Genomic DNA, 16,200 nt, shown 5'->3' with positions numbered 1-16,200 from the left:
GGCCCTAAAAAGACAAACAAACCCCCCCCCAAACTTAAGAGACATATCCCCTCATCCCTCTGATCTCTTTCAGCACTTCCCATTTTCCTTATTATTATTTTGTTTTTTAGGGCCACACCCGCGGCATATGGAGGTTCCCAAGCTAGGGGTCCAATCGGAACCACAGCCACAGCAATGCAGGATCCGAGCCGCGTCTGCGACCCACACCACAGCTCATGGCAACGCCGGGTCCTTAACCGAGTGAGGCCAGGGATTAAACCCTCAACCTCCTGGTTCCTAGTCGGATTTGCTTCCGCTGCGCCACGACGGGAACCCCCCATTTTCCTTCTACAATCCAATAGGACCTGGCCCCAGGCCGCCTCTCCGCCTTCAGCTCGCACACCCCGGGCGCAGAGCGCGCCTCCCGAGCTTTCCGGAAAGGCTCCTCCCTCCGCGCCTTTGCTGCTGCTCCTCTTCCCAGCAAAGCGCCTTCTCATCAACAGGGCCGTCTGCGCTCCTCACCGCCCAGCCTCTTCCCTTCCCACCGCGGTTCCCAGTCCTCCCCTTCCTACACGGTGTTTGCCTCCGACCTTCAGGGAGACGCCTCCCCGGCCCCCGCCCCAGGCCCGGCCGCCCTTCCTTCCGCCTCGTCCGCGCGCGGCATCACGGGGCTTGTAGTCCGTGCCCGGGGCCGCGCCTCCCGACACTACAACTCCCACGGGGCAGCGGGACGCCGCTCCCGCACCAACCGAGCGGGCCGGCCACTTCGCGGCGGGTCGGGGCTGCCGCCGCGGGGGCGGGGCGCAGAGATGGCGGACGGGGTCGCGGGCAAGGACAAGTGCGGGGAGCCTCGGCTGGTGTCGCTGCCCCTGTCCCGCATCCGGGTCATCATGAAGAGCTCCCCCGAGGTGTCCAGCATCAACCAGGAGGCGCTGGTGCTCACGGCCAAGGCCACGGTGAGGCGGGCCGCGCGGGGAGGAGTGAGGAGCGGAGGGCGACAATGGGGGCCGCCCGGGACCGTTGCGTCCCGTCCCGCCCTCCGAGCCCGGCCGAGTCCCGCCGCGCTGCCCTGTGCCCCTCGGCCCGCGCGCCGCCCGCTCCCCTGCGCGTGCCCGCGCGCTCTCCTGGGCGCGGCCTCGCAGCCTTCCGCCGCGCGCTCCCCAGCTCCCGCGCGCCCTTCGCCCCGCCCCCGGGCGTCAATCCCGTCTTACCCCGCGCGCCTTCGCCCCGCCCACTCCGCTCCCGGCCTCCCCCGCGCGCCCAGCGCCCCGCCCCCCCCCCTCCTTCGGCGTCTCCTCCCCCCGAGTTGTCTGGCCCCCGACCCCAATCCCTCCCCTCTTGTCGCTTCCGGCCGCTTCCGCTTTCGTGGCTTTGGGCTCCACCCCTCGGACGGTTGAGCGAACGGGCCCGCACGTCCCCAGGTCAGAATTAGTCTTTCCAGGGACCGTGGTTTTACAGCCGGAGGTGCTAGCCCCTCCCCCGGTCTTCTGATTTGGTGCGTGGGCCGGACCCTGCCTGTTCTTGCCCAGGGCCAGGTTTCAGCTGCACGGTTTTCCTCGCTTTCACGTTCCCTAGAGTGGTTTCCGGCCCCTGCTGGTTGCGTCCGGTGTCCGGTGTCCCTACGGTCAGGGCAGAGGGCGCTGGGAGGTCACGTGGTCTTGGGATAGTTGTGCTTTCTGCTCCAGCTTCGTTCTGTAGGTGTTAAGGAATTGAGGAGTTTTGCAAGCACTTCTTCCATCCCTTACTAACGGAACTAGATGGATTTAAAATAAAAATTCCGAGAGGCTCAGCCCAGGTGGTGTCTGGGCAGAAAGGGAAGCTGATCACTTTTTTACCTTTAGGTTGTCGACCATAACGGTTGTAGGCGGACAGCCTGGAAACACTGTGTTCAAACGGAAGTGTGTTCCTCAGCCACACCGAATTTTTGAATGGTCTCTTGCCCTTTTTAACTCCAGAGGTTCGTCATTAAACATGACTCATTGTTGAATCACTTTTGATTATTTTTCATGAGTTACAAATCTAAAGTAAACTTTAGGGAGACGCCTGCTTCCCTGACAACTTAATTCAGCCTTTGTTTCCTTTCTGACCGCGTAGTCCTTTCTCGCGTGATTTTCTGTAATTTGGGAAACCGAGATAATCTGCAGTCATCGAAATGAGTGTAATTAAAAATGAAGGTCTGTAAGTTTTCAAAGCACACCTTTCGTTTTTCTTTTTCATTTTGTTTTAGGAACTCTTTGTTCAGTATCTAGCCACCTATTCCTACCGACATGGCAGTGGAAGAGAAAAGAAAGCTCTCACTTACAGTGATTTATCAAACTCTGCAGAGGAGTCGGAAACTTTTCAGTTTCTTGCAGGTATTTAGACTTTCAAACATTCTGCTTAAAAAAAAATGCTTAGCAATTTACGCTTTTTTCTCTGCTCTTTTTTCTTCTTGCGCTGAAATAGACACTTGGCTGTTTTCTCCAGGTGCCAGAGTTTCCCGCGACCTGGCATGAGTCTTAGTTTTGGCCGTTTGAGTGTGTTTGTAATGTGATTCACCTGGACCAAGAAGCCAGCACTCTCCGTACAGGGTGTTTGTTGGCTGGGGCGTGGCAGCCCTTCCCTGACGCCTCCTTACTTGGTCCAGGAAACAGAAACTCAGAGTTGTTGTGCAGCAGTAGCTGTGGGTCACAGCTAACAAGAGCTCACGGGGATCCTTGGGGCAGCCACCCTGTGCGGGCTGGGTTGAGCCGTGGGCACCGGCACCCAGAAGCACGCGGTTTGCTTCAGTGGAAGGGAGGCAGGTTTGCAGGGCTAGTTTCCTGCTGTTTTACCCAGAATTGTCGTCTGGACTTTGTTTTGTCTTGGAACCTGTTTAGAGGTCAAAGCAGGAAGTAGGACATTTTGAAATTTACATTTCTGATGCTAGCTTTACGTTTTTTAAGACATATTACCAAAGAAGATTTTAGCTAGTAGATATCTGAAAATGCTTAAAGAGAAGAGGGGAGCAGAGGAGGAGCATGACGACGACGGCGACGAGAGCGATGACGAAGCGGAATCCTAAGCCAAAAAGAAACGCGTTAGCGACCGGCCGGGGAGGACGGCTCCGGGATGAACACCTTTGCTCTGAGCAAGCCCGCGTCTGCTCACTCGCGAGAGACCTCAGGGACACCGCGTCCCTTCCTGGCTGAGATGGGGCGTGAGTGCCTCTGCTGTAAATAGCCCAAAGCGGAGCGTCTCTTTCCCAGGCCCACGCTGCAACCGGAGGGGGGGGTCCAACAAGGGGCTGCGAGCTGGGGTCACAGCCAGTCTGCAGCTCCAAGCCGTTGAGGCCAAGGCAGCTTTGCTTAGCTTTGTAGCTCACAGATAGATCTTGAAGAACTTCTAAATATCAGTTGTATAAATTCACATGTGTATATTTTGAAATTAGTTTTTGTAAACAGCCAGATCCGGTTTTAGCTAAGATACGTGGTCTATGGGTAGTATGTTACATCTGAATTTTTGTACTTCAAGAAAATTTGTTTGGCTTTGTATTTGTTCAAATATTACATTTTTTTAAACTGTAAAGAAATAACTTTTTAAATTAAAAGCTAGACTTTTTACAGTAAAGTGTTTTATGGAACTAGTTTTATTATAACCCTTTATTATTCTAATGCCCTGGTTATTCTGAGACATTTGTGAAATATAAAAATAAGCACTTTCTCTTACATTTATTCCTGAAGAAAAATTTTAAGTGAAATTATCAAGTCAGATACAATAAGAAATAGTACTTCTGCATAGTGTATTTTTCTTTCTTTTTTTTTTTGTCATTTTAGGGCCACACCTGAAGCATGCGGAAGTTCCCAGGCTAGGGGTCAAATCAGAGCTGCAGCTGCCAGCCTACACCACAGCCACAGCAACTCGGGATCCGAGCCTCATCTTCAACCTACACCACAGCTCATGGCAATGCCAGATCCTTAACCCACTGAGCAAGACCAGGGATCGAACCTGCATCCTCATGGACACCAGTCAGGTTTTACTGCTGAGCCACGATGGAAACTCTCTTAAGTGTACTTTTCTTAAAAAACATTTTGTATATCGGGGAAACTCTACACTTACTGTTCCTTTCTTTACACTCTCAGGAATCGTTTTTACTGTCCACAAGAGAAGACACTATTTTTTTTTCGCATAGGGTTAAATTTTGTCTCTCTTTTTAAAAAAACTGAGTTCTGATTTCCATCCAGTGAAATCTTTTTTTTTTTTTTTTTTTTTGCTTTTTAGGGCCACACCCGAGGCATATCAGAGTTCCCAGGCTAGGGGTCAAATCAGAGCTACAGCTGCCAGTCTACACCACAGCTCACGGCAACGCCAGATCCTTAACCCACTGAGCGAGGCCGGGGATTGAACCGGCAACCTCATGGTTCCTAGTCAGATTTGTTTCTGATGCGCCATGACGGGAACTCCAGTGAAATCATTCTTTAATGTCCGTTCTCTTGGCTGTGTAAGCAGTCAGTATACAGGATAGTACCATCACCCCAAATACTCCTCTTTACCCCTTGTTAGTTCCTCCCCTCACCCCAGGCAATCACTAATGTTTTCTGGACGTTTTAAAATTTATTTAAAATATTTTGAAATCCACTTTTTGGGGGAGTTCCTGCTATGGCGCAGAGGATCTGGCGTTGCTGCAGCTGTGGCATAGATCCACTTTTTGGGAGTTCCTTGTGGCTCAGCAGGTTAAGGATCTGGTTGTTAACTGGAGTGGCTTTTGGTTGCTGCTGTGGCATGGTTTGACCCCTGGCTCAGGAACTTCCATATGCTGTGGGTGGGGCAAAAAAAAAAAAAGCATGTAACTATCAGAGTTGTGATTTAAAAAATACATCTAACTTGGTTTATCTCAATTATTACATTTTCTGTAAGGAACATATTTTTTCAAAAAATCAGAAAATATGGGAACAAAACTTTGACCTTCTTTAGCAACAATGTATATCCTAGGGATTTTCAGCTATTTTTTGGTTTTCTTAGGCCAACCTACCTTTCCCAACACCGGGTATTCTTTTCAGTACAGACAGAAATCAGACACAGCCAGAGCAGGCAGCCTGGCAGAAGGCGTTCAGTGACCCACCAGGCCTGCACCCCAGGTGTGGGCAGCACCGATTCCCACGACACGGAGCTTAGGGCTCTGCACTTGCTTGGGGTTTAGCTGAATGGCTTTTTCCTTCCTTTCTCAAGGCTGCCAGAGAAGGAAGACCCAGCTCATCCTAGACACGTCTGTTCTTCTATCCAGTGCCCTCCGAAGTGTGTGTGCCCAGCCCCCACATCCTCAGGGTAATGCCTGGCTCTGCTGAGTCCACTGTTCAAGGAGCAGGCCTGTACAGAATAAGGCTTTAGACTGCAGTCACCGAAGGCAGGTTTCCATCTCAGAAGCCTGGAATCTGAGCCTGTGCTGAAGGAAGTGCCCAAATAAATGAGTAATAGAAGCGCTTTTGGAGAGGCAGCTGTAAATACGAGGAATTTTATTTTATTTTTTGCTGACATACTATGAGGCAAAACAAAATTGACACCATACAAAATAACTTTATAAAATATCATTCACATCATATTTTATCAGATTTACAGCATTCTGTGCATGTTAAGGGTTATGTAAGGAGGTGAAAAAACACTATGCCAAACTTTTAGTATTAGTTTATATACACACAATAAGAAACAAAACAAGTAACTGTTAGGTTTTCCATGAATTTATTGCAAAAATAGTGCAAACTACTTAACCTAGTAAGCTGTAAAACAAACTCGAAAGGACCCAGCTAAGCTTAAACACGACAATAGATGCTCAGTGTCTCAGCCTGTAGCTTTCTTCACCAGTTTGTCTTTGTCAGTCAAGACCACTCCCCATCTGTTCAGTTTAGGGCGAGTGCTGGGGAACAGAGATGTGTGAAGACTGGCCCTTCAGAGGCCAGATCGATGCGGCTGCCTGGTGCCAGCAATACCTTTAGGGTCATGCTACTTACTTACTCAATGGCAATTTGGTGAGGTCTGTGTGGAAAATATGAAGATGCCATGATTATTTAAATCTGACTTTAGAAACAAGTTGTCCAACCTCTTGATGAAATGGAGAAAAGAATTAAGAAAGCAGCATGAACAGAAAGGACTGGGAACATTATTGTCTGCTTATAAACATGGTATCCTTTTCTCAGGTGTATCTGGGTAAAGTATTCATCTACGGGTGGGCAACCTTTGAACCAGAGAGTTAAAAAAAAAAAAAAAGTTACTGTATCCCTACAAGAGTAACTTTAAAATCTCTTTCAACAGTCTATTGGGGTCCAAAAAGCATATATCTAAACAAAACAATACAAGCAGAACATAACGCTACGTCTAAAAGCTAAAGAAACAAGATGCAGCATATTCAGGCTCTTTTTCTTGAGGTACCTACATAAATTTCATTACCTGCCCCAAAGTACTCATGTTAGGTAAAAAACAAAATGCTTACTGGTGAGCCAATTGTAGGGCATTTATTATTATTGAGAAAGTGCAACAACGCTGATCTTTATATGCAGCATACTAAAGGATGATTTACTCTTTACAAAATATAGCTTAAGTATCGACCTGATGGAAGTTTAAAAATTAAAAACATTTAACTAGAATCATCCCATTTTTGTTTGAGATCCTGCAGCAAAAAGCCTCCCCAGAATCAACTTTCAAAGTTTTGCCACTAAGGAATGTTGGTTCTCTTGTAAAATTCAGAGATCTCTTTAAAATAGTAAAACTATACACTACAGGAAAGATCCCTAATTTTTATTTCTTATTGGTATAAAATCAAATTCTTAAGACTCCAAAATATTGTGTTACCTCCAAAGAATTACATTAAAAAAGACTGCCACAGTAGGAAAAGTCTAGACTTGTAAACTGCCAAATATAAAAGCATGGAAAGTCATCGATCTCCTATCTTATTTTCTCACCTGCCAGAAAGCTTTCGTAACTTACAGAACCCCGGGGCGAGGTGGGGGGGGGTTCTCACAGCACCCCCCGCCCCCCAGACGGCCAAGGGTTCTCCCCTCCTCTGTCAAGTTCACCAACACCCCCACCAGGAGGTAGGAAAAGATGAAACCGACAACCATCCATCCGCTGCTTATGAAATCAACTCATAAAGCCTGCCAGAGGGACGGGGGCACTCGAGGTGAGAAAAAGCAATGACGGGTATTTGTGAGTGTTTTGGCCGCCCCTCCACTGGCACAGAAAATGAAGTGAGAGCTACAAATATATGCATAGAAGAGTTTGGAATTTGCCTGTAAAATGTCGAGTTTGCTCTTGGACATAATTCTTTTTTTTTTTCCTTTCACAAAAGGGCAGTTGGGATTCCAATACATGTTAGCAGTTGGCTGGGGTGTTCTATCAAATTCCATGGCCAATTGGGCTTTTTCTCCCCACATACAATGTAAAACATTTAAATTCCATACTGATTTTTTCAATGCATTAGGATTCAACACAAAAGGCACAAAATAAATAAAAGTATTATTAAATAAACAGAAATTATGATTTCAAGCTTTGTTTGGAGTTACAGCTCACTGTTTCGTTACTTTTTCCGATTTAATTTGACAGACTTAGTAAATAGCACCCAACTGTTTAACTGAGGTAGATCCACATTGTAAAGAAAGCTGGGTCCCCTCCATTTTATGTCTAAATTGAAGATGCTTTTACAAAAACAAAAATCCATTTAATCATGTGCAGAAGCAATGACAGGTGGTACTACCTGAAGAAAACTGAGAACAGGAGCAGGTCTGCAAAGAAGATTTATGCCCAAATGATACTCTCCATCGGCTATAAAGAAACCTCAGAAGGAGGGAAAAAAAAAAAAAACATCAAACATTAAACAGAACCCTGAAAAAGTCTCAAGACTTTTAGAATGGTCTTTTTGACTGACTGCCACAGAAATGCACAATGGTCCATTTTCATCAAGCAATGGCAACAGCCAAGCCAGACCAGAAATTGGGGGTGCGGGGGTGGGGGTCAGAGAGAGAGAGGGAGGGGGAGAGCGAGAGGTCTGTATCACTGAAAGTTTCCCTTTGTAACTCTGGAGAAAAGATTTGTTGAATTATGATATAGCATCTCGAATCCGAACAGGTTAAACTCATTCTGCCTAATATTTTTGCATACTCTGAAACTTATACAAGTTTAACATCTGATTAAGGCTTAATTTAAAGTGGCATCACCACCTAGCATCATGCAAGCATTGGGCATCCTCAAAACACACAGAATGGCATTTAACTAAAGACAAGGACAGGAAGCCTCAGAATCGTATTTAGCAGGTATTATAATTTTATGTTTAATTTTACAATTCATGTAGCAAATGAAAAGTTATACAGCGAGGCCAATGTTTATAAATACTAGTTTATATAGGAACTGTCAACTTACACAACAGCACTGCACGGTTTCTATACCGCAAGCACAAGACATGGTCACACAGACCCACCATACAGGTAAACACGTCCGCAGACAGCAGGCGGAGCACCACCCGAAACGGGGCCCTTGTAGCTGCTTAGCTTCTTAGAAAAGAGTAAACTTTAAACGATCATAATACATTTTGATTCAAAATGTCTTCTAATTTTTTTTGGGGGGGTGGGGGAAAATTAAGAAGAACAAGGTCTACCTATAGAACTTTTGAATTCATTTTTGGTTTTTTCAATTATTTTATAAAAATAAAATAAAACTAGAAAAGTTGATAAAACTCAGGGTTAAAGCCCCTCAATACATATTAGGTAAGTCATCTGAAATGTACCAGAGGTAAGAAAAAATCTGGATTTAGACACTACATTCTTTTCTTGTATTTAATGAGTAATTAGCCACTTTGCTGCACAGAAACTTACAATTATTCCCTTAAAACTTCTTAAAAAGTAAAAACTCACTTGCCTGTACAGTTACAAAACATGAATTTATACCTTCAACAACTACATTTAAAATTCACACTAGCAAACTCAGGAGTCAAATCTCACTTTCGGGCTAAACTACAGACTTCCGGGAATTCAGTCATGGGTGTATTTGGCTTTGAAGAGGAACCCCAATCGGTCCTGCACAGCCTCTGCTGCCGCCGGCACCTCTGCAAGGAAAGGGCTGCTGCCCTTCAGAGTGGGGGCCCGGGGAGCAGCCACCACGAAGGCTTTGCTAGACATTCTAAAACAAGTAACACTGCATTATCTCCCCCACTCAACAAAACCAATAAGATCATTCCTTGATGGGGAAGGGTGGTTTTTAATTAGACCATCAGCCAAGAAGAACTGCTCAACACCTGCCTTGGAAACGTCAGAGCTAAGACCTGCATTTTCGAGACGTCAAACCCGGAGTCCCGCGTGCACGGCTCCAGGTGACAGCACCCCCGAGGAGGAAGCAGTTTCCCCGCACACGGGGAACAGCCGAGAGAAGCCCTCCAAAGGACGGGAATGGAAATAGCACCTCACAACCGAGGACTCCACGCTCGTTTGACAAAGACACAATGCCGATTCCAGCACCTTCCTTCTAAAAGCTTGGTTCCATCACACTCGCTACTCTTGCTGAGTGACCACGAGAACAAACCCCCCGGGTGCCGACGGTCAGTCAATGCCTGCCTAAGAGGTGGGTCCTGCTCCCTTTCCTGGGAGCACAGCAGCCGTGGACTTGCTCAGGGCCCGGGGAAAGCCTGCAACTAGAACCCAGCAGCTTCCGAGAGGAGGCAGCGCGTCCGGAGTCGAGGAGCAGGAGCAGCTGCCAAGACAGAAGGTCAGTGACCGACGGTGACACAGGACAGCAGCCCCAGCATGGCTCCAGGAGGACGCTGAGGACCGGGCCTGAAAGGCACAGAGGCTGAGGCTGTGTCTCTCTCCAGAACACACTCGGCCGGGCACCGGTGGGCACCAGAGGACGCCTGGGTGCCCCCTGCTTCTTGGGTCAGAGGGGCCTGCCCTCGGCCACTCCCCAGGACTGTTCCCACAGCTGCAGAGTTCCAAGGCGCCCCGGGCCCGACACAAGCACCCAGTTCTGTCAAGTGGTGCCAGGCAGCCAGTGTGCACCGCATGCCCTGGCCCGGCGGGGCAGGTGTTCTGGGATCACGCCATGGTTCTAAGGACCTCGCAGGCTCAGAAAGACCAAACGAGGTTGGCCTCACCATCGAGTTCCTGGAGACACGGGGGGTGGGGGTGGGGGGGGTGTCAATATTTGGTGTTTTAGCTTTAACTCTGAACTGCTTCAGTCGGGGGAAGATGTAAACAGGAGCTACCTCGGCTCCTTCACCGCCTGCCTGAGGAGGGCACCGGGCGGGGGCCAGACTCCACCCTTCCCTCACACCTCCGAGGGCTGTCCGAGATGCACACGGGACATTCTCACACCAACACGAAGATAGAAGAGGGTTAACAAAAGCGCAGGTAACCCTCAGCTCCCTCATCTTACTGATCTTTCTTGAATGCAAAGACGGCCCCACCCCAGGGCTCCGGCGTCAGGCGTGCAAAAAGCACGGGTCCGTCCGGGTCCAAGAGTTTGCATCACTAACACGAGGAAGGGCCAGTGGGTGGCGGCCCCCAAACAACCCTGTGAGACTCTGGCTGAAGACGAGGCCGCCTCAGAGGGGACTCCAGCAGCCCCGGAAGCAGACTGGCGCACGTGGTGGGCACCCCCCCCCCCAGCGTCCACGCTGCTTGGGGTGCGTGCCTGTGTCTACACCACAGCGTGACTGTGGGAAGGCCTCGAAGGACACTTAAAGCGCACCGGGTGGCCTGCAGACAGCGGCACCCAAGGCAAGGACCGCCGCGGAGGCCGCACCCGGCACCTCCCCGGCCCGCGGCAAGGTCTGCCGAGCGTCCAGGGCAGCGGAGCCGGCTCCACCCACCTGGGCATTTGTGACGCGTCCCGCCCACCTGTCCACGCAGGAGCGCACTGCGCAGGCGCCCTGGAGCAGAGGCTCACCTTCGGAAGATGAGAGCGGTGAGGAAGCCAGAGGGAAGACACGGAGGAGGCAGAGGGTGACAGTGACCGGCCCACCCCAGCACGTGGGCGGAGGACATTTCTGGCAGCAAGTGGTTAATCACACGTGAAGACACGCCCTCCCAGGACGGCCTCCGACAGCGCGAACTCCCGCTGCCAGGTGCCGCCCTGGACCCTGTGTCCCTTTCAAACAAAGGGCCTTGGATTTGAAGAGAACATTTTGCTTTCAAACCTTCGATCACTTTAAAGTTTGGAGTGACAGTAACTCAAGGTTCCCACGCCAAAGGTCAATGACGTCGGCATCGCGTTTTGAAACCATGCAGTCCACGCAGCATGCGCACGAGCGTCGGCGTTTGAGCACCTTTGCGGTTCCCGAGCGTACAAAAGAGGGGACAGCGAGGAAGGGCCATTTGCAACCCAGTCGTAAGGAAAGCGGGAGCAAAAAGGGCATTCTTCGGGCAAAGAGGAAAGTGAAAAGCCAGGAAGGCAGCTCGTCTCCAGGTCTGGCCGCCCCACAGCCCCGCCGCGGACAGTGCAGAGGCCCTCCCGTTTCACGCCTGCTGCTGGCCACTCAGAGTGCTAGACGCGCGGAGCTGGGCGGCCCTGACAGCAGGGGATGGAGGGGACTGCCCGTGGGTCACAGTATGGCACACGGTTTTCAAGCCAGAACCGGACAGAGAGATAGATGTTCACAATTCAGTTTATTCAGGCAACGTTTTGGCTATTTTCAGTGTGGATAGCTCCGCTGAAAAGCAAACGTGAAACTATTGAGAATTCAGAGGTAGCCTTTATCTGCATTTATTTTTAATCTAAAAGGTATTGAGAAACCAGCTTCTGTAGTGATATGGCTGAGCCAATACATTCACTTTAGACAATAAAATGGCAAAACATCCAAAAAAGCATTAAGGGAGGGCACGGAGATGGCACCAACGTGACAGTCACACACACTCGGGTGAACGGTTTGGGTGTAAAGGCCCCTTTGTGTGTCTGATGCTGGGCTGCCTGACCACAAACAGAGCGACACCCTGTGGGCTGGAGACACACTTCAAATCTGGCAAATGGCAAGGCCAAGAGGAACAGCACTGGACTTGAGGTCTGCCCAGCATCTATGGCCTAAGCCACAAAGGATGGTTCTGACCCCACAGCGACCTCACGGCTTTAGTATGACGGCTGACCAAAGAGAAGCCAGGGAGGCCCCAGCTCTCTAGGAACATGGGCCATTCAGACGCTTCCTGCCCACGCTGTCAAATGCTGGACGGAGCTCGAAGCAAAACGCTTTAGGGAGTCACGGCAAATGACAAGGAAGCCAACAGACCAAAAGTGTTCCACGGAGTGACAATGACTCCTCTTAGAATGAACCCTTCAGACGGCAGGGAGCGCACGCTCTCTCCTTCCAGAAGACGGCAACTTGCTTTCAGGGAAAGACAACAAGGACGAGGAGGCTCGACTGTCCTTCGTGCCTGGTCAGCAGACACGGCTGGAGAGGGGAAGGGCGGCGCCGGTCCACGAGCTCCAACACGAAATGCTGAGCAGACACGGCGGTCTCGCGGAACAAAGCAATGCACTGCGGTCACGTCGTTTCTGCTATCCTACCTCTATTTACAATCGTGTCAAACAGGTACAGCAGAGGCCAAGTTGGACGTGATAAAAAAGCAAGCTGTCACAAAATCAGTGCAATTATTTTGAGTTGAGGGTTTTCCTTACCAAGAGTTTCAGTGTGTGTGTAACACGGACACAGCCCTATCACAAAGTCACACGTGCACTGTGCCTACACTGAAAAACGTCACAGCAGCCAAAACTGCTGGCACGGCAGCTAGAGAGAGATTCATGGTTGCTTTGGGGGAGGGGGGGCTTAAGATATAAACACCATATTCGCATTCTGCAAGTGAGGGGCACGAACACTGAGGAAGTTTCTACCTACTGTACATTCCTTTTCTCAGGAGCGTGAGAGATGAGTGAGAGAGAGGTCACAGGAAAATGTCTATGGCTTGTCTGGGCCACTGGGATTGTCCACTGTCTGGATTACGTCAACGTCTAAAGCTCCCAACGGAACTTCCTTAAGAGGTGTAGGAAAATGCCCATGAAAAATCTTCCTAACTGCCCAAGAGATCAAAGTCCCACTGAAGAAGCCCATCTGGATGCTGACAGACGGCTCGGTGGGACAAGCCCCGTGCTTCCACAATGCGGAGCGACCGAGAGAAGCCACCCCAGCCTCCCAAGGCCTCCTGGAGACAGTCTGGTGTCCCAACTGCACGGCGCTTGGCTGGTCTGCCCTTAACATATTGTATCAAATATATAATCTGACTGAAAAACTGCCTTGTAAAAATAAAATTTAAATCACCCTGCAGATCAATGTAAAATTACACTGCTGCATTTATAAGAAAAACAATTCATCCAGAAAAACTACATTTGTGGCTTTCAAAAATAAATCATCCAGCAAACTCGAGGGTAAACATCGGGTAATTTATAAAAGTTGGGGAAAATAATTTCTGTCCTATCCGTCAGGTACCATGTGCACTGGACTGCCCACACTAGCCAAATCAAACCAGAGCAAAAAGGGAAAATAAATAGTAACATCTGCCTTGAACAACAATAAAATAACATATAACACTGATACCTGCCCCCCCACACCCCACCCGCTATCGGAACTGAACTGAATGTGTCTTTTCTGATGAGCACTTGATAGGGTATAAACAGCAGTCACAGAGCCGGATCCGGCCAACCTCAAACACACGGACTTTGCTGTTTCCAGCAGCTCCCTCGTGGGGAGCCCATGGTTCTCGGTGCAGACACTGATCGCGGAGCGTGAGAACACGCCAACGAGCCGCACGATCTTGAGAAGAAAAAGCAGACCCTAAAACGCAGTGTCAACTGTGTATGCGGAGACGTCTCCAGACAGAAAGCCAAACCCAAATACAAAACAGTCCCTTTCTAAAAGTACAAGTATGCCCAGTTTCACAACATTTATCTGAGCTTATAATAAGTCCACAAACAGCAGGATGGAACCTCAGCAGGGCCAAAGAGTTCGCCTACAAAGGGGCCGCGTGAGGCAGCTCCCTGGCCTCTTCCGTCGCTTAGCTAGTAGGGCGAGTGCTCTAGTGGTGAGAGGATGGGAACACGTTAGTTTTGCTCACAGTGAGTATTTTAAAACACACTAGGAAGAGTTCCAGCATAACATCTACTTGGGAGACCTCTTTTTCTGTCTGCTTTTTTTTTGTTTTTTGTTTTTTGTTTTTTTTTTGTTTTTTTTTTTTTGCTTTTTAGGGCCACACCCGTGGCACATGGAGGTTCCCAGGCTAGGGGTTGACATGGAGCTACAGCTGCCGGCCTACGCCAGAGCCACGGCAACACTGGTTCCGAGCCGCATCTGCGACCTACACCACAGCTCACGGCAACGCCGGATCTGTGAACCACTGAGCAAGGCCAGGGATCGAACCTGCCACCTCATGGTTCCGAGTCGGATTCGTTTCCTCTGCGCCACGACGGGAACTCCCGGGAGACCTCTTTTAAAGAGAGAAATCCCAGTTTTTCTTTTAAAGGAATCCAGATTTCCACGCCACAATTTTCACATTTTCACATTCAGTATGCTTAAAGCAAGGCTCACCTTCCTTAACAGTGGGGCGGGACAAAGCCGGCGAGCGGACGCCTCTGACTTCCGCACCCGGGCCTCGGGAAAGCCGGCCAGGGCAGGCGGAGGCCGGCGGTCCCCCTTCGGCTTCCACATGAACAGAGCTTGGACCTACTTTACTGCACTTTGAGGTTTCACAACGCCTCAAAATTGACCCTAATATGGGGGGACTGATAGAAATTCGGGAAAACAGTTATTTACCTGAGAAACTGTAACTACAGCCATTTGAACTCTGAACCAGGAGACATGTACAAAGGTATGCAGCTCACTGAGCTGGAGAGGTTTGGTTTGTTAATGCTTTTAAGTAGTCAAGTTTTATAAAACAATCACAGGGCTAGAAAAAGTACTTCTTCTCAAAGTACTCTGGCCCTCTGGAAAGAAAACCCTTCTTTCAAAATGACTTTTAAAAAGATGAAGTCTAATTTTTCTGCCAGCCTGCGAGAACCCGGCCCCGAGGGCCATGGCCAGCGCAGGAATCTGCATTTTCACTCCCACCGCCCAACCACCGAGACCCTGCTGCAGGTGCTACAAACATACCTCTGAGACACACGGTTCTAGACGATCCTAAAAATGGCTGAAAACTAACCTAATCTCAGATTGAAAAGTGTACTAGTGAAGAGAGTCCCTCTGCAGCTTGAATGCTTCTGCTAATTTAAGCCAAGAGTGTACTGGTATCCTTCTGAATAGGACAAAGTGCCACTTGCTAATAAAACAACAGGGAATTGCAACATTTCTTAGAGCAGAGGCTTCTGTCATTTAAAAAGACCAAAAAAAAAAAAAAAAAAAGATACAGCAAGAAGAGACTAATGCCATCAAAAAGACAACTACATGCACACGCGCGCACACGCCACTCTGAGCATATATCTTCACAAATACTACTCATCCCTTTGTCGCTGCCGCCAAAACCCAGGCTGTTTCCACGCCGCCTCACGTCCCCGCCGCTCCCACCCCCTTGGAGCCCCACATAGGACCAGGCGCCCCCGTGGGGACCCGAGGTCAATGTCCGGCTGGAATGGGGAGGCCTCGGCAGGGACAGAGGAAACCAACAGAGCACAAAGCAGCACGAGGGAAAGGTCATGGCCTTCCTTGAAGCTGTGTTGAATGTGGATTTGATTCTCACCACACTGCCTACAAGGACGAAAGGCCCACCGAGCACAAACGGAGCTCTCCGCAGTCACCCCGCTGGGCTGTCCACGGCAACACTCTCAGTGCAATGGTCTCTGGACCGGCCCAGCACCAGGCCTGCCGCTCGCCGGCGTGGCCATCGCCATCCTCCCAAGGGCAGGGCTCCGTCGGCAGAGCGCCACCACCGACAGCCTTCTGTGTTTCAGTGCATAGATCCTATGATGCTTGTCTAACAGGCCATAGGCAGAGAGACGGGTGCGCCGATACGCAGACTTGAACCCGGAAGGGAAGAATACAATACATTCCACTTGTGCTTAACTGGCTGAGCGAGGCAGGGCGGGGAGGGCGGTGTGAGCACACTCGGTCCTCCCGAGGGTCCAGGGGGCGCAGCCTATGGGGGGGGGGCCACAGTCACATTAAGTCAATTGCATACTCCTGTACTTAAGCGCTGAGAACCACGAGGGGTGGTCCAGGCTCCAGGCTCCGAAACACTCTTGATATGCTAAACAGATCACAAGAAGCACCCCTAGGTCAATAAAATGAAAAACAGCATCTATCTATCACATTAA

At 49.6% G+C, this 16,200-nt stretch overlaps 1 protein-coding gene across 2 annotated transcripts; it reads left to right on the top strand.

Moving 5' to 3' along the window:
• The first annotated feature begins 689 nt into the window (after positions 1 to 689).
• On the top strand, positions 690 to 6,208 carry CHRAC1 (chromatin accessibility complex subunit 1). Of its 2 annotated transcripts, none has more exons than XM_047783196.1 (3): positions 690 to 935; positions 2,207 to 2,333; positions 5,167 to 6,208. In XM_047783196.1, the coding sequence occupies exons 1-3, from the start codon at positions 789 to 791 to the stop codon at positions 5,280 to 5,282; spliced, it is 390 nt and encodes a 129-aa protein (XP_047639152.1). In that variant the 5' UTR covers positions 690 to 788; the 3' UTR covers positions 5,283 to 6,208. The 2 variants fall into 2 exon arrangements, with proteins under 2 accessions (XP_047639152.1, XP_047639151.1); XM_047783195.1 differs by lacking the exon at positions 5,167 to 6,208 and adding an exon at positions 2,904 to 3,611 and having other exon boundaries at positions 691 to 935.
• The last annotated feature ends 9,992 nt before the right edge of the window (positions 6,209 to 16,200 follow it).

Source organism: Phacochoerus africanus, chromosome 6 (genome assembly GCF_016906955.1).
Source record: "Phacochoerus africanus isolate WHEZ1 chromosome 6, ROS_Pafr_v1, whole genome shotgun sequence".
Lineage (NCBI taxonomy): Eukaryota > Metazoa > Chordata > Mammalia > Artiodactyla > Suidae > Phacochoerus > Phacochoerus africanus.
The sequence above is the reverse complement of the archived record's forward strand: the minus strand, read 5'-3'. Positions and strand labels throughout refer to the sequence as shown.

Coding starts and splice junctions, on each gene's coding strand:
- CHRAC1 (XM_047783195.1), top strand. CDS start 789: ATGGCGGACGGGGTCGCGGGCAAGGACAAGTGCGGGGAGCCTCGGCTG. Junction 936..2,206: donor TGCTCACGGCCAAGGCCACG/GTGAGGCGGGCC, acceptor ATTTTGTTTTAG/GAACTCTTTGTTCAGTATCT. Junction 2,334..2,903: donor AACTTTTCAGTTTCTTGCAG/GTATTTAGACTT, acceptor ACGTTTTTTAAG/ACATATTACCAAAGAAGATT.